We start from the raw sequence: 15,176 nt of genomic DNA, 5'->3' as shown, positions 1-15,176 counted from the left end.
TTGGTTAAAGGGCGAATACATGCAGAGTAATGGTCCATCTTAGGGTGAAGAGCTGTGATGGTAGATAGATAGACTTTCATTGAACCCATGGATAGGCCTGACCCTTTGAGTCATAGTAAATACTCCAGTATCAAGCGTAGTGACACTGGGATGGATGTCATCTGTTTTTGTTGGCACCATGTCTTAAATCATGTCCACTTCAGGATGTATGAACGACGAGTCATTTCTCTGCAACTGTACAAAAGTATCTCTGGTACCTCCTCTGGCAGGTCAGCTCTGGTCCCCTGAACCATGGAGAAGCCATGCTCCGAGATAGGAGTTTTCATGGATCTGGGTGTAGAACACAGCGTGATTCCTGGGACAACAGATGAGGCAGAAGTGAGAATGTGATTGAGGGATGCATGATAATCCTGAGGTAAGGATACCAAGTTTGTTAAGACCACACTGGAGCTATTAGAATTACTGTAGCTACGTCCAATCTGATTTTTTGGATCATAGAATCCTAGGGCTGAAGGAGACCTCGGGAGGCCATCGAGTTCAGCCTCCTGCCCAAGGCATGACCAATCCTAACTAAACCATCCCAGCCAGGGCTTTGTCAAGCCAGGATTTAAAAACCTCTAGGGATGGAGACTCCACCTCCCTAGGTAGCCTATTCCAGTACTTCCCCACTCTCCTACTGAAATAGTTTTTCCTAATATCCATACAAAACCTCCCCCACTGTAACTTGAGACCATTGCACCTTGTTCTGCCATTTCTCACCACTGAGAATAGCCTCTCTCCATCCTCTTTAGAACCTCCTTTAAGGAGGTTGAAGGTTGCTATCAAATCCCCCCCCTTACTCTTCTCTTCTGCAGACTACATAAGCCCAAATCCCTCAACCTCCCCTTGTAGGTCATGTGCTCCAGACCCCTAATCATTTTGGTTGCCCTCCGCTGGACCCTCTCCAATGCAGCCACATCCTTTCTATAGTGGGGGGGGGGCGGGGGGCGGGGCGGGGCTAGAACTGGACACAATACTCCAGATGTGGCCTCACCTGTGCCAAATAAAGGGGAACAATAACTTATCCAGATCTCCTGGAAATGGCTCCTCCTAATACACCCTAATATGCCATTAGCCTTCTTGGCTATAAGGGCATACTGTTGTCTCATATCCAGCTTCTCATCCACTCTAATCCTCGGGTCCTTTTCTGCTGAACTGCTATTTAGCCAGTCAACCCGAGCCTGTAACAATGCTTGGGATTCTTCCGTCCCAAGTGCTGGACTCTGTTCTTGTCCTTGATGAATCTAATCAAATTTTTTTTACCCAATCCTCCAATTTATCTAGGTCACTCTGGACCCTATCCCCACCCTCCAATGTATCTACTTCTTCCCCTAGCTTAGTGTCATCCACAAACTTGCTGAGGGTGCAACCCATCCCCTCATCCAGGTCATTAATAAAAATGTTAAACAAAACCAATCCTTGGGGCACTCCACTTGAGACCCACAGTCAACTAGACATCAAGCCACTGATCACTTCCTTTTGGGCCTGACAATCTAGCCAGCCTTCTATCCACCTTACAGTTCATTTATCCAATCCATACTTCCTTAACTTGCTGGCAAGAATATTGTTGGAGACCATATCAAAAGCTTTGCTAAAGTCAAGGTATTTCACATCTACTGCCTTCTCCATGTCCACAGTGCCAGTTACCTCATCATAGAAGCGAATCAGATTGGTCAGGCATGACTTGGACTTGGTGAAACCATGTTGACTATTTCTATTCATTTTCTCCTCTTCCAAGTGCTTCAAAATGGATTCCTTGAGGATCCTCTCCATGAGTTTTCCAGGGACTGAGGTAAGGCTGACTGGTTTGTAGTTTCCTGAATTGTCTTTCTTCCCTTTTTTAAAAGATGGGCATGATATTTGCCTTTTTCCAATCCTCTCCCAATGTCCACAAGTTTTCAAAGGTAATGGCCAAAGACTCTGAAATGACATTTGTCAAGTCCCTCACTACCCTCAGATGCATTAAATCCAGACTCACCCCATTCAAAAGGGGGATGGGAGGGAATGCATAAAGAAGGGGGTCATTCCAATTGAGGTGGAATGTATCACCTAATGAATGGCTACCAACACCTTCCCTGGAGCAGAAGCTTGGGCATTTGGCATTTAGGACTGTTGCAAAAAGGTCTATTTTGGCAAATCCCACACTATTGGAAAAATGTGTAGGAGGACAATGTTATTAAGCTCCCATTCGTGGTCCCAAGAAAATGTTCGGCTGAGTGCATCCACTATGGCATGACATCCATGTAGGTAAGCTGCAGTGATGTCGATATTGTATCTGATGCACCACTGCCAGAGTTTTATGACTTGCACACAAAGCCAGTGTGACTGTGCTCCCCCTTGTCTTTAAAACTATGTTGTCTGTAAGAATTTTAATAGCTTTGTCCTTGATGAGTGTTAAGAAGTGTGAGCAAATGTTGCAGACAGTGTAGCCTTCCAATAGGTTTATATGCAAGAGGGATTCTGAAGGAGACCAGAGGCCCTGTATAGAATATGGGTGTAGGTATCCTCCACATTGCAGGGATGCTTCCCCCTCCCAGGAATGAGGCACCTGTGGTGATGGTTACAGACAGTGTGTTTAGGTAACTGGCACCTAAATTTCATAATATGCATATGTTAAAATGAACAGATATTACAGATACTCAAAATGCATGTGTGTCACCAAGATTGACAGATATGAATGAGAAGCAGTTATGAAATATACCTGCTCACACAGGCCAGATATAGTCTTTCAATTAAATAACGTATCTCTAACAAATAAAACCACGAATTTACCATAAAAATTAAGCATCTGCAAAGCTACAATTTATTAAAAATAAATATTGCAGTTAAAAATGGGTATGAAGTTAAAAAAAAATCAGATTTTGAAATCATCCTAAAAGTAGCTAAACAACCCTAGCCTTCTGTTACCGCAGCAGCTTGGGGGTAGGTAAGAAGTGCTCTGTCCATGACTGCTGCAGTAGGCACAGCTGGGAGAGGTGCATGTCCTCCAGGTGAGGGGACAGACACACAGATAGGCAGACACGAAGACAGACAAACTCTCTCAAATATATAGTAGATAGCTGTCCCTTTCTCCATCCCTGCCCCCTCTGTTCCACTGCCCCAATGGGGTTGTAGCTATCCCAGTCCCATTATCTGGCCTCTTGCTGTTCCCCTGTGGTCATTATACAATATAATTATCCCTGTTAGCCCCTCTTTCAGTTTTATGAGAAACAATCGCATTCCAAGCACATCCCATTGTCATAGAACAGGCATGTCCAAAGTCCGGCCCGCAGGCCAATTGCAGCCCGCGGTCGGATTTAATATGGCCCCCGCTTCTCCCGGCTCCCCGGTGCTCCTTTCAACTGGCGCGCGCAGCGCGCCGCTTCGGGCTGCGCTGCCGCCGCCACCGCAGTCCTAGACCCTGCCCTGTAGGGCACGTCCGCAGCCCCGCTCCCCCGCTTGGCTGCGGGTTCGCCCTGCCCCCGTGCCGCCGTGAGGCCAGCGTGCCCTGCGCTCTCCGCCCGCCTCCGACCCTGCGGGCCCTCTGCCTTGGGGCTGAGAGTGCGGGGATGGACTCCGCAGCTGCTGAGATCAGGAAATATCTCAGTATCTGTGATTGGCCCTGTGCACTGTCAGCTTCCTGGCGGGCTCAGGCACGTGGAGCTGCGAACACGCCCGAGCTCATCATTAGACACTTCACCACAAACAGCCACAAAGGCAAGAGAATTCTTGTTGGGCAGTGTATTAGTGCAGTGTATTACTTGGGCAGTGTATTAAACCTCTGGCACTGCGCTCACATGATCCCTTCCCCTTCTGGGCAATTTAAAAAAATGGCGACTGTAAATAAGAGAAGGAAAGTTGACAGTGAGGGCCGCCGCTTCCACGACAGGTGGAAAGTGGAATATTTCTTCTCTGAAATACAGAATCACTGTGTTTGTCTGATATGCCAAGAGACTGTGGCTGTTTATAAGGAATTTAATGTCAAGAGACACTACCAGTCGAGACATAGCACATACGACAAGCTAACAGGGCACGACCGCAGTGAAATGTTGAAGCAACTTGAAGTTGTTTTAATGTCACAACAGCAATTTTTCATAAGAGCCCATGAGTCAAATGAAAATGCCACAAGGGCGAGCTATGAGGTGGCAACGTTAATTGCTAAAAATTGCAAATCTTTTGCTGAGGGTGACTTTATCAAAGAATGCATTATGAAAATGGTTGAGAATATCTGTCCCGAGAAGAAGCAAGAGTTTGCCAACATTTGCCTGGCTCTTAACACTGTAGCACGGAGAATTGAAGAGATTTCATCAGATATTAAGAGACAGTTGACATCCAAAGGAGTGGATTTTGACTTCTTTTCAATAGCCTGTGATGAAAGCACGGACCTATCTGACACAGCTCAGTTGCTGATTTTATGAGAGGGGTGGATGATGAAATGAATGTGACTGAAGAGCTACTTGACCTCCAGAGCCTTACAGACCAAACAAGAGGAAAAGATTTATTTGTTTCTGTTAGTTCCGCCATAGATGACATGAAACTGCCTTGGAACAAAGTTACTGGGATTATTACTGATGGGGCACCTGCCATGGTTGGTGAACGAAGTGGATTATCAACCCTAATCTGTAACAAGGTGATCGAAGAAGGAGGCAAAGCTATTAAACTCCATTGTATCATTCATCAACAAGTTCTCTGTGCTAAACATCTCAAATATGATCATGTTATGAAACCGGTGCTAAAGACTATTAATTTTATTCGCTCTAAAGCCCTGTGCCACCGCCAGTTTAAACAGTTTCTACTGGACATTCAGGCTGAATACGAAGATGTTTTATATCACAACGATGTAAGATGGCTCAGTCGGGAGTCTGCACTGCAGCGTTTCTACTCTCTCAGAAAGGAAATCGGAGAATTCTTGGAAACAAAGGGACAACCAATGCGAGAACTATCTGATCCTATTTGGCTGGCTGATTTGGGGTTTCTAGTTGACATAACAAAGCATCTGAATGTACTGAACACGAGTCTTCAGGGGAAAGATGCAGCGGTGAACCAGCTTTATTCACACCTCAAAGCCTTTGGGACAAAGCTGCAACTTTTCATAAGGCAGTTGTCACAAACACCGCCCAATACCATACATTTTTCAGGGTTGCAGGAAATAATGAACAGTTTTCCACAGGACAATATCAGTGCGCAAACGAGCAGGTATGCAGCAGACATTGCATCTCTGGCTGGGGAGTTTAAACGGCGCTTTCAGGATTTTGCAGCTATTGAAAAGGAGATCAGCCTTTTCTCCTCTCCATTCTCTGTTGACCCCGATGATGCTCCAGATCAGCTGCAGCTCATTGAGCTGCATTGTGACAGCGAGTTACGCAGTCGTCACCAAGAGCTCTCTCTTGTGAACTTTTACTGCCAACTGGATAAGAGCCGGTTTCAAGAGATTCGAACATTGGCTAAGAAAATGCTGAGCTTGTTTGGCTCAACATATATGTGTGAGAAGACATTCTCTGCTATGAACTTTAACAAGAACCGCGTGACGACAAGACTAAGTGACTCTCACCTGCGTGACATTTTGCGCATCAAAACCACTGCCTTTGAACCAGACCTAGTCTATGTGCTGCAGTCCAGATCTCAGTTTCGCCCTTCACATTAGTGTAGGCAAGTTTTTTTTTCAATTGAGATGAATACATTGTAAAATCTCAGTTAATGTCAGTTGGTCTAAATCAGTTATAAATATATTTGGACACAACATGTATAGTTGGTGTTTTGTTGCTGTTCATATTTTTTGAACTTAAAAGTTGATAATATGTAATGTACTTTACAATGTTCCTGACATATATTTCAGCTTCCTGGATTTTTTTTTCATCTGGCCTTCAGATATGAAAGGCAGAGTGATTTAACACCTGTTTAGATTTGTCATCCATGTGACAAAATGAAAAGTATGCCGTTTGCAATAAACTCTGCATAAAATAGTTAATTTGCATTTAATTTTAATGGTTCAAAGAATGTCAGGCAAAATGGTCGGCCCTCACGCATGTTCACTTCTTCAAATCTGGCCCTCTTTGAAAAAAGTTTGGACACCCCTGTCATAGCACAACCAAACCCTTACCTTGCTTTGAGTTATGATAAGAGAAAGCTGTATACCAAACGTTGGTACTTTCATCTTACCATTTGGGTGGAGTTCTTGAACAAACTGACTCACAGACAGACAGACCAACCGACAGACAAAGTCACTCAAATATATAGTAGATGACAGACAGAAAAAAACATAGTAAAAATGCCACTAGCTAATATTTTTGTTTTTAAAACAATAATTCCTTGACTGTGCAGGATAGCCAATTTCCACACACATTTTTGTAATGAGCTGAAAAAAATTATTACATTTTATCTTGTTAAACACACTAGAAAAATTAGTGTATTTTTACTCATTGCTGCTTTCTATACTTAAACACAATTTATTAAAAATATTGCATAGAGGAATTTTAATGATACACGTTTTCTAGCTCTGGAAAAATAGCCTGTGAGTACCAAAAGGTAGATTCCTTTACAAGATGATATCACAGAACATTCACAGAACATTTTGTGAAGCATGGTATGAATGAATGGTAGAGTTCAGCTTTAAACAGTTACAAGTACAGTCTCTCCCACTCACTCCTTCTACCTTCCTCTTTATATTCAATAACTGTTACACCTCATTTACTTTCTTTATCTATTATCTCCCTCCCTCTTATCAAAAGCTGCTTCCTTTCCCATCACACATCTTACCTCTCACTAGCAGAATGGGAAGAGAGCCTCCTTCTCCTAAAATAGAAGCCTAGCTCCACTACTGCCTCTTGACATATTACTCAGCTCAAGATTTCTGTTCATTCAAATGTGTGTGTTATAGTTGTTCTTGGCTTACTAATACTTCAAAATGAAAAATAGTTTCTTACCCCTCTAGCAACTATGATTCTTTCAGATGTAGCAGTCTATGTGGATCCCACAATAAATGAGTGTACCTCATGTATGCAACATTGTATTTTATTTTTTATAGTGTCTGTCAGGGCTGCACACGTGCTCTGTGCAGCCTCATTGTTCCATGCAAAATCATAAGGACGGTGATCATGAGCTTCTTAACTCAAAAGCCTTACGTAGCTGTGGGCTCTGAAAAGTGGGATGGAAGAGGGACAGTGGGATCCACACTGACAACAATATATTAAATAACCTAAATTACCATAAATAACCATTCTTTGAAATGTTGTAATTAACGTGGATTTCACTGCAAGTGACTTGCAAGCAGTGTCCTCTCTGGATAGTGGGAGTGAGACCTTTCTGTCAGTCAGTCAGACTGCAGTATTGCTTTCCTGAACTTGGCTTCTGACCTGGCTGTCATGGCAAGAGCTTAAATGTTTAAAGCAAGTCACTGGTTACTTCACATTGCAGATCTCAGACTGTTATGTTCCTTACACAGGCAGATCCTTCTACTTGTGCATTAGTGCAGTGTGTCTTGATGTTTTGAAAAAGAGGTTTGCTAGACATCTACCAAATGGAAATGCACTGTGTGATCCGCTTTGAAATTCTTTGGGATGAGAAGGCTTCGCCTTTTGATAGGCCAGATATGGCCATAAAGAGGTGAAGAAACAGCTTGATAAGAGACGAGGAGTCCTGTGGCACCTTATAGACTAACTGAAGTGTAGGAGCATAAGCTTTCGTGGGCAAAGACCTACTTCGTCAGATGACATGCATCTGACGAAGTGGGTCTTTGCCCACGAAAGCTTATGCTCCTACACTTCAGTTAGTCTATAAGGTGCCACAGGACTCCTCGTCGCTTTTGCAGATTCAGACTAACACGGCTACCCCTCTGATAGCTTGATAAGAGTCTTCCTACTTTGTACGAGATTCTCCCCCCAACATTTTTTCCTCATTGAGGCTTCCAAGAAGCCTAGATTGAGGGAAACATAGTAGTACTCAAATCTCACCCTTTCTTGACCTGTTTTGCAATGGATGTTATGGCTAGTGATTACCACTGCACACTAGCAGGGTTGAGTAGTCCCTCATTTATGAAGTGGAAGATAATCCTTGCTAGAAAAGATGTCACACAGCTTGTAGGATTCCTCTGATATGGCTGTGTTCTTGATTTCCAGAGTCTCAAAGACATGGAAAGACAGCCTGAAAGGCTTGGTCCTTGATAAAGCAAAGCTTTGGACATGTTGAAAGTATGAAGTTTCTATTTTCATGGTACACCAAGTGTGTCCTTGGCCAAAAAAAAAAAAAAAAAAAAAAAAAAGAGCCGGGATTCACATTACCACATTCACAATGAAGAACAGACTGAAGTATAGCTGAACTTATCCTGAACTTGCTATACACTGTTTTAAGAAGTATTAAAATATTAACTGCTTATTTAAACTATACAAATTGAAGTAGCACTGGAAATTATGCAGAAGATTAAGCTGTAAGAGAATAACATACTTCCTTTCTAGTTCTTGCAGCAGCATCTTGTACAAGCTGAGAAATTGCTTCTTTCATATTTTCTATCTCCCCTTCTTTTTGCTTCTCTCCCAGTAGGGCCTAGAGAAAACAATTTGAAAATACTTATTCATAATTACCACTCATAAAAATAGTATTTTTTTTCCATTAAAAAAGTCACTGATTGAACAAAAAGAAATGACAGCTTGCAAAATGACATCAGAATACCACTGTTCAAGAAAAAAAAATTAGGTAACTGATGTTTGTCATTCTATTGGCTACGTGAATTCAAGTATGTCAGGAAATCAATAAAACTTAAAACACGAGGAAGGATGACCATCACATTGCAGCAAATACTATTCCTGGGGGCATTCTGAGCCAAAAAATTAAAATATCAGCAAATATTATTTGTCAAAATAAAACTGAAAAATCACAACAGTTTCATTTATTTTTGTTAATTTATTTCAAAATACCTGCCAGCAAGTATGTCTGTAACACAGACATGAAAACTCTCCAGGTGCGTCTAGACCGGCAAGATTTTGCGCAAAAGCACTTGCTTTTGCGTAAAATCTTGTTGCCTGTCTATACTTGCCGTGAGTATTTGCGCAAGAACATTGACTTTGTACTGTACAAAATCAGTGGTTCCTGTGAAAATACTCCAACACTCCCGCTCAGGGATAAGCCCTCTTGCGCAAGTATTCTTGGGCCAGTGTAGACAGCCAAGTTAATTTCTTGCGCAAGAAAGCCCGATGGCACATGCCAGTATAGATGCTCTCTTGCGCAAATACTTTTAATGGAAAAACTTTTCCGTTAAAAGTATTCGTGCAAAAGAAGTAGAGTTTTAAAAAAAAACGTGACAACTTAGTTTCTGGTTTTTTGTCCCTTTTTCCTCAAAGCCCTGTTAGGACCAGACATCTACAACCCTCCCCCCGGCCCAAGTCCCACGGGAGCACAGCTGCGGACCTCCTGCAACCAAAAATCTGTACCATCTCCCCCTCAGCCCAGCCACAGTGCCACCCTGGCCCAGATACCTGCACCCCCTCCTCCCAGAGATCAGCTGCAGCCCCCCTACCCAGCTCAGACATCTGTCCCCCTACCCTCAGAGCCCAGACACCTGCCCACCTCCCCCTACAGAGCCCAAGGATCCAGATGGAGAAAACAGTCTGATGTTGATTCCCAGACTTCTGTGGAGTTTTTTGCATGCCTCTGTCTCCTTCATTCAAAGCGTGTGGTGAACTACAGATGCCAGGGAGAGGAAGTTACTCACCTTGGTGCAGTAACGATGGTTCTTCGAGATGCGTGTCCCCGTGACACTACTTGAAGAAGAACCAGGCCCACTGTTGAGAGGAGTGATAATTTTCCCAGGGCCCCGTGATTCAAAAGAGTAATTTAAAACATTCCCTGTCACAACTCCCAGCCACCAACTCTGCCAGCTCTGGGTGGGGTTAGGGAACACTAGGGGTCTACCTCCACTTCCTGCTGGACAGCCTGTTGGGATTCTGGACTTGCTGCTGCTGCCCTGGAAACACTGCCTACCAGGCTCCAGCAGCTCATTCTGCCGCAGGCTGCCAGGGCTGTCTTTGGCCCTGATCAGGCTGCCAGGGGCTGCCAAGTGGTTGGGCTTCAGTCCCAGCTCCCCAGCAGTATGTGGGCTCTGGCCCTGCTTCTGTGGGCTGTCCAGGGCTCTGACCTCATAGTGCAATGGGCTGGTGGAGCTGCCACCAGCCCTGATCCCAGTCCTGCTATCACGGACTCTGCAGCAGCCCACAGATTCTAGCCCCACTTCCACGGGATGTCTGGGGATCTGGCTGCAGCACTGCAGGCTGTAAGGGACTGCTGCCGGTTCTAGCCCCACTGCTGCAGGCTGCTAGGAGATGCCATCAGTCCCAGCCCCTGCCCCCGCCCCCTCCCGCTGCTTCAGCCCAGCCCCTTCTGGATTTCGCTCCTGCCGCTAGGCTATTGGGGTTCTCTGATCCAGGAACGACCACGGTCTCTTGTAAGATCACGGATGTTACCAGACAAGAGAATTCCAGTTTTGGGAGGTTCAACCTGTAATTTATTCTAATAAATTTGAGCTCTCTTAGCTTCATTTGCTGTTGATTACAATTCATTAAATGTGCATCAATGTAACATGTAGTCAGCAGATGTAAGTAACAGTACTCTGGATTTCCTTAAGACCTGGGGTTTTTTTGGACAGTACTACTCAAGTTCTTCTCAGAAGCAGTTCCCCTAATGATATTTTCAAGCTGAACATTCAAAAATTGATGTCTCAAAAATCAATAAGTCACTCTTGGAAAATCGTAGCCAGGATTTTTAAACAGGCTAAAGTTTTAGACATGTCTACTACATAAAACCAGGCTTTAGAATAGTTACATCATTGTCTTACCTGATTTTTTTGTAGGTTAGCTTCTTCTAAGAGTTGCATGCTGTCTCGAACTTTTACAATTGCATCATATTTTTCCTCTTCTAGATCTGTGCACTTCGTCTGTAGCTCTCTAATTTGTTTTTCTAGAGCTGTTCTCTCTGTTCTCAACTGTTCAGCATCTTGTACAGCTACACATAATCTAAAAAAATCAGAACACTAACATCTCACTGGCTGAACTTGCAACTTGCTAAAACACTTTCACTCCTGTTCTCATATACAGAAAGTACAAATTTGCTTATAAACTATTATGTTTAAATTCTCTGGTATAAGTTTTTATATGTCCTCTTAATCTTCTATCACTATGTCCCATATAGAAAAAGAATGAAAGAAGAGGACACCAAATGAAGTTAATGGGTACTTTTCAGTTTAGAAAAGAGGAGACTGAGGGGGGATACGATAGAGGTATATAAAATCTGTGGAGAGGGCGAATAAAGAAAAGTTATTTATTAGTTCCCATAATAGAAGAACTAGAGGACACCAAATGAAATGAATGGGTAGCAGGTTTAAAACTAATAAAAGAAAGTTCTTCTTCACACAGTGCATAGTCAGCCTGAGGAACTCCTTGCCAGAGGAGGCTGTGGAGGCTAGGACTATAACAGAGTTTAAAGAGAAGCTAGATAATTTCATGGAGGTTAGGTCCATAAAAGGCTATTAGCGAGGGGACAGAAATGGTGTCCCTCGCCTCTGTTTGTCAGAGGCTGGAGAAATATGGCAGGGGACAAATCGCTTGATCATTGTCTTCGGTCCACCCCCTCTGGGGCATCTGGTGCTGACCATTGTCAGCAGACAGGCTACAGGGCTAGATGGACCTTTGGTCTGACCCAGTACGGCCATTCTTATGTTAGGAGTTGAATTATAAACAGTATGTTCAAAGTTAAGAGAGAAGGGTATAGTTATTCAGAGCTATCTCTACTGAGTTGTAAACTTATTAAAAGGCATGTTGCAGAACATTTTTTTGTTAATTCTTTTGTTATTTATTACCCACCTTAAATTATAATCTTTGCCAAGTCAAATTATTTATTATACCACTACCAAATGGTTCTAACATCAGATGTTTAAAAAGAGGAACAGGTACACCTTAAAGAAACAGTTGTTTCTAAATACTCTGCTTATTTTTCTTGTTATTTTAAACCATTTTCCTTGATGAAAGCAGAGGGAGGAGTAATTGAAATATGGCATTAAAATTTTATGTAACAGTGTTAACACACACAAAATCCATACATGTTGCAATTTTGTCCTGCACTCTCTTCCACCATTCCATGTCAATTAACATCTACCAATAATATTAGCTAGAGCTACTGTAAAACTACAAGCCGTTTCCCACTGCTGATGCAATTTTTTGTGCATGTAGGTATCTGCATGTGTACACATATACAAACACACAGAATTGCATCAGCAATGGGAAACGGCTTGTAGTTTTACACTATCTCTACAATGTTTAGTGCTTGAACCAGATTTAAGTTACTGGTTGGCACAAAAGAAGGCAGAGACAGACAGCCAAGGGACCTAGTTGGGTTCAGATCAGGCATTAAAGTGATGGTAATGATAGACCATAAATCAACGTTTTATGACTACACCTAAAGTAGTTTTTGAAGCAGTCAAGTTGGTTTTGAATATCTACAGGATAAAATATATATCAACACAAAAATTACATTAATTATGGCTGGCTAATTACTTTAGGTCCAGTTTCAAACAAATAAAAAGACTACAGTTCTTAGTTCAAGCAAAAGAGTTCTTGAAAGCCACTGTTGAGGAATTTATCATGTGCAACATTTCAAGGCAATAAGACTCCTACTGTTACAAACAGGTCTGCTCTTGTACTATTGGGTTGCTAGATTCTTTAGCTATGATGATTTTGCTAGTCACACCCATGGAGCAGGGACCAAGAAACGTGAATCTGTTTTATTTCTTCTAAGGTGATAGTTTCTGAATACTTCAAAAAACAAACAAAAAACCCCTCCTTCAGTTATGTCATCTGAGAAACATTTGATGACTAAAACATTTAATTCAAAATTCTAGCCCCAAATTAATTTATTAAGCCAAGTTATCATCTGGTTAAAAAGGGGGCAGTAGAGGGGAAAGAAAAGAGATTGTAATGGAAATCCTTAATCATTCTGACATATATTAGCATGCAATACTATAATTAATAGAACATCCTCTTTGTTTAGTTATTCAAGAAAACTTTATCACTGACATTTACCACAAGGAAAAAAAAACCATTTTTGCTCTATTGTGCTATTAAGTGTCCTTACTGGGGATGTTAAATATCAGTTAATTCAATAGTCAAGTAACCTCATGTATTCTTACCAGTTACTTGACTATTCTATAGACCCCGGGAATGGCTCTGGCCCCACTCTTGAAGAGCCCCCTGCCACTCCGCACTGCTGCATCTGTGGCAGGGCTATCACATCAGAGGCAGCAGGGCACAGGGCTATCACATATCAGAGGCAGCAGGGTGTACAGTGTCAGGCGGGAGCTGGCTCCCCTCACAGACTGGCTGCCTATCACCCTGCGCTGCCACCTCTCATATGTGATAGCAGTCCTTGTATGGGAGAGAGAGGTCTGAGCACCTGGACCCGGCCTAAGCCAGGACTGAGCAGGGCTGCGTGCTCGCATACCTCCTAATAACACTTTACTGCAGAGCCACAACTGGGGTAGGTCCAAGACCCATCACAAGCCAGGACTGGCCAGCTTGCTAAAAAGTTTACTAGCGGAAATGTGTTTAGTGTATAATCAACTACATTATTACGTCCCTAGTCCCTACTAGGGACAAAGGATACAAAATGATACTTGAAATCAACTTTTACTTGTCTTAATGTGGCTGTATACATCCAAAAGGTGGACAGTTTAAGAGAATACTTTCAAACTGATGCTTGGAGCTTCTGGGGTACTACTCCAGCTAATGTTAATAAAATTAGTTAAACTCGGGACCTGTGCACAGACTAAAAAGTCACTGGCAAAACTGACACACGAGTAAAACCAAGTGATCTGTGGTCTTCTAGCCTTTACTCAGGTGAGAAGAAGGAAGATAAGAAACTACTCTGAGAAGGTAGGGGTAAAGAAGCAGATAAAATACGAGTAATCTATGATAAATATAATCTGCAGGTAAAATATAGTTAGAGAACTAGATCACTCAAAACTATAGAACACAAGCATTTAAAAGAAAACCTCAGCTTTCATTATTCTTCTAGAAATATCATCAGTCACATTTAACAGAGTCATTCATCTATTTACCTTGTCTCCAATTGTTTTATGCTTGATTGTAGCTGCTGCAAGCGTTTGTCTGATGCTTCCTCTTTCTCCCGAGCAGATACTACATCTTCTTCCTAGAAATCATAGCAATTACTCAGACATTTTCTTTTGAACTCTGCTTGAGCACAAAAAAAAATGAAATGTTCTAGATAGAAACAAATTTTTTTAAAATTATTTAAGTTTCATGTTTGCAATAGGATAGGGGTCGGCAACCTTTCTGAAGTGGCATGCCAAGACTTAACTCTCCTACCCTGACCTGTGCCACTCTCGTGGGACGGGGAGGGGCTTTCTCCACCGTGCACCCTGTGAACTACCTGGCTCAACGCTAATCTTTTCACAGACTACCAGTTGCTAATGGAAACTGACCGTTAATTACATAATTGCTAGTACTGCAGCTAGGGAGCATGGTTTAATTTAAATTATTAAATAGGCTAAGCATTTTAACTCTCTCATGATAATTTATCAAATTTCATTTTAAAATCAAGTAAAATATGAATTTATGTCCAACACAAAAGGTTTCAATGCTTTCTTTATTTATGGCAGGAGTGGGGAATTTCTTTTGGTCAGGGGCCACTGACCCACAGAAAAATCAGTTGGGGACCAGTGTTCCCTCTATGCTGCGTGGCAGTACAGCTTCACAGGTGATTAATCAGCGCTACCTAGTCAGAGGCTCAGGGCTCCCTGCATGGGCAGGGTTGATGAATCACTTGTGAAGCTGTGCTGCCCCACAGCTTAGAGGGAACACTGCTGGGGACCACAAAAGCAAGGAGCAAAATTCTCCTACAAATACCCCTAACCCTCACTGATGTGCTCCCAACTGAGACAGCTTACTCCTCTGGTCCTTCAGCCTCACAGGGCAAGGGGAAGGGACAGGTTCTTGGCTTTCTATAAGCCAGATTTACTTTTATAGGGTTCCAGAGTTAGTGGATTTTATAGACCCCCTTAGGTTCTGAGATGAGGACAAAAATGAGGGGTTCAGTGTGAGGGACAGGGCTGCCAGCGAGTGGGATAGGGATGCAGAATGTGGGAAGGAGGAGGAGTGCAG

General features: G+C 42.7%; 1 protein-coding gene across 3 annotated transcripts in view; it reads right to left on the bottom strand.

The window, feature by feature from the left end:
- The window catches only part of SCLT1 (sodium channel and clathrin linker 1), a 135,232-nt gene that overhangs the window by 67,992 nt on the left and 52,064 nt on the right, over positions 1–15,176 (bottom strand). For all 3 annotated transcript variants that reach the window (XM_025187118.2, XM_025187119.2, XM_075929971.1), the window contains 3 exons: positions 14,114–14,205; positions 10,841–11,018; positions 8,458–8,556 (listed from right to left, as the gene is read on the bottom strand). In XM_025187118.2, coding sequence (XP_025042903.1) covers positions 8,458–8,556; positions 10,841–11,018; positions 14,114–14,205 — 369 coding nt within the window. The remainder of the gene's footprint in view (positions 1–8,457; positions 8,557–10,840; positions 11,019–14,113; positions 14,206–15,176) is intronic.

This window comes from Pelodiscus sinensis, chromosome 5 (assembly GCF_049634645.1).
Source record: "Pelodiscus sinensis isolate JC-2024 chromosome 5, ASM4963464v1, whole genome shotgun sequence".
NCBI lineage: Eukaryota > Metazoa > Chordata > Testudines > Trionychidae > Pelodiscus > Pelodiscus sinensis.
The sequence above is the reverse complement of the archived record's forward strand: the minus strand, read 5'-3'. Positions and strand labels throughout refer to the sequence as shown.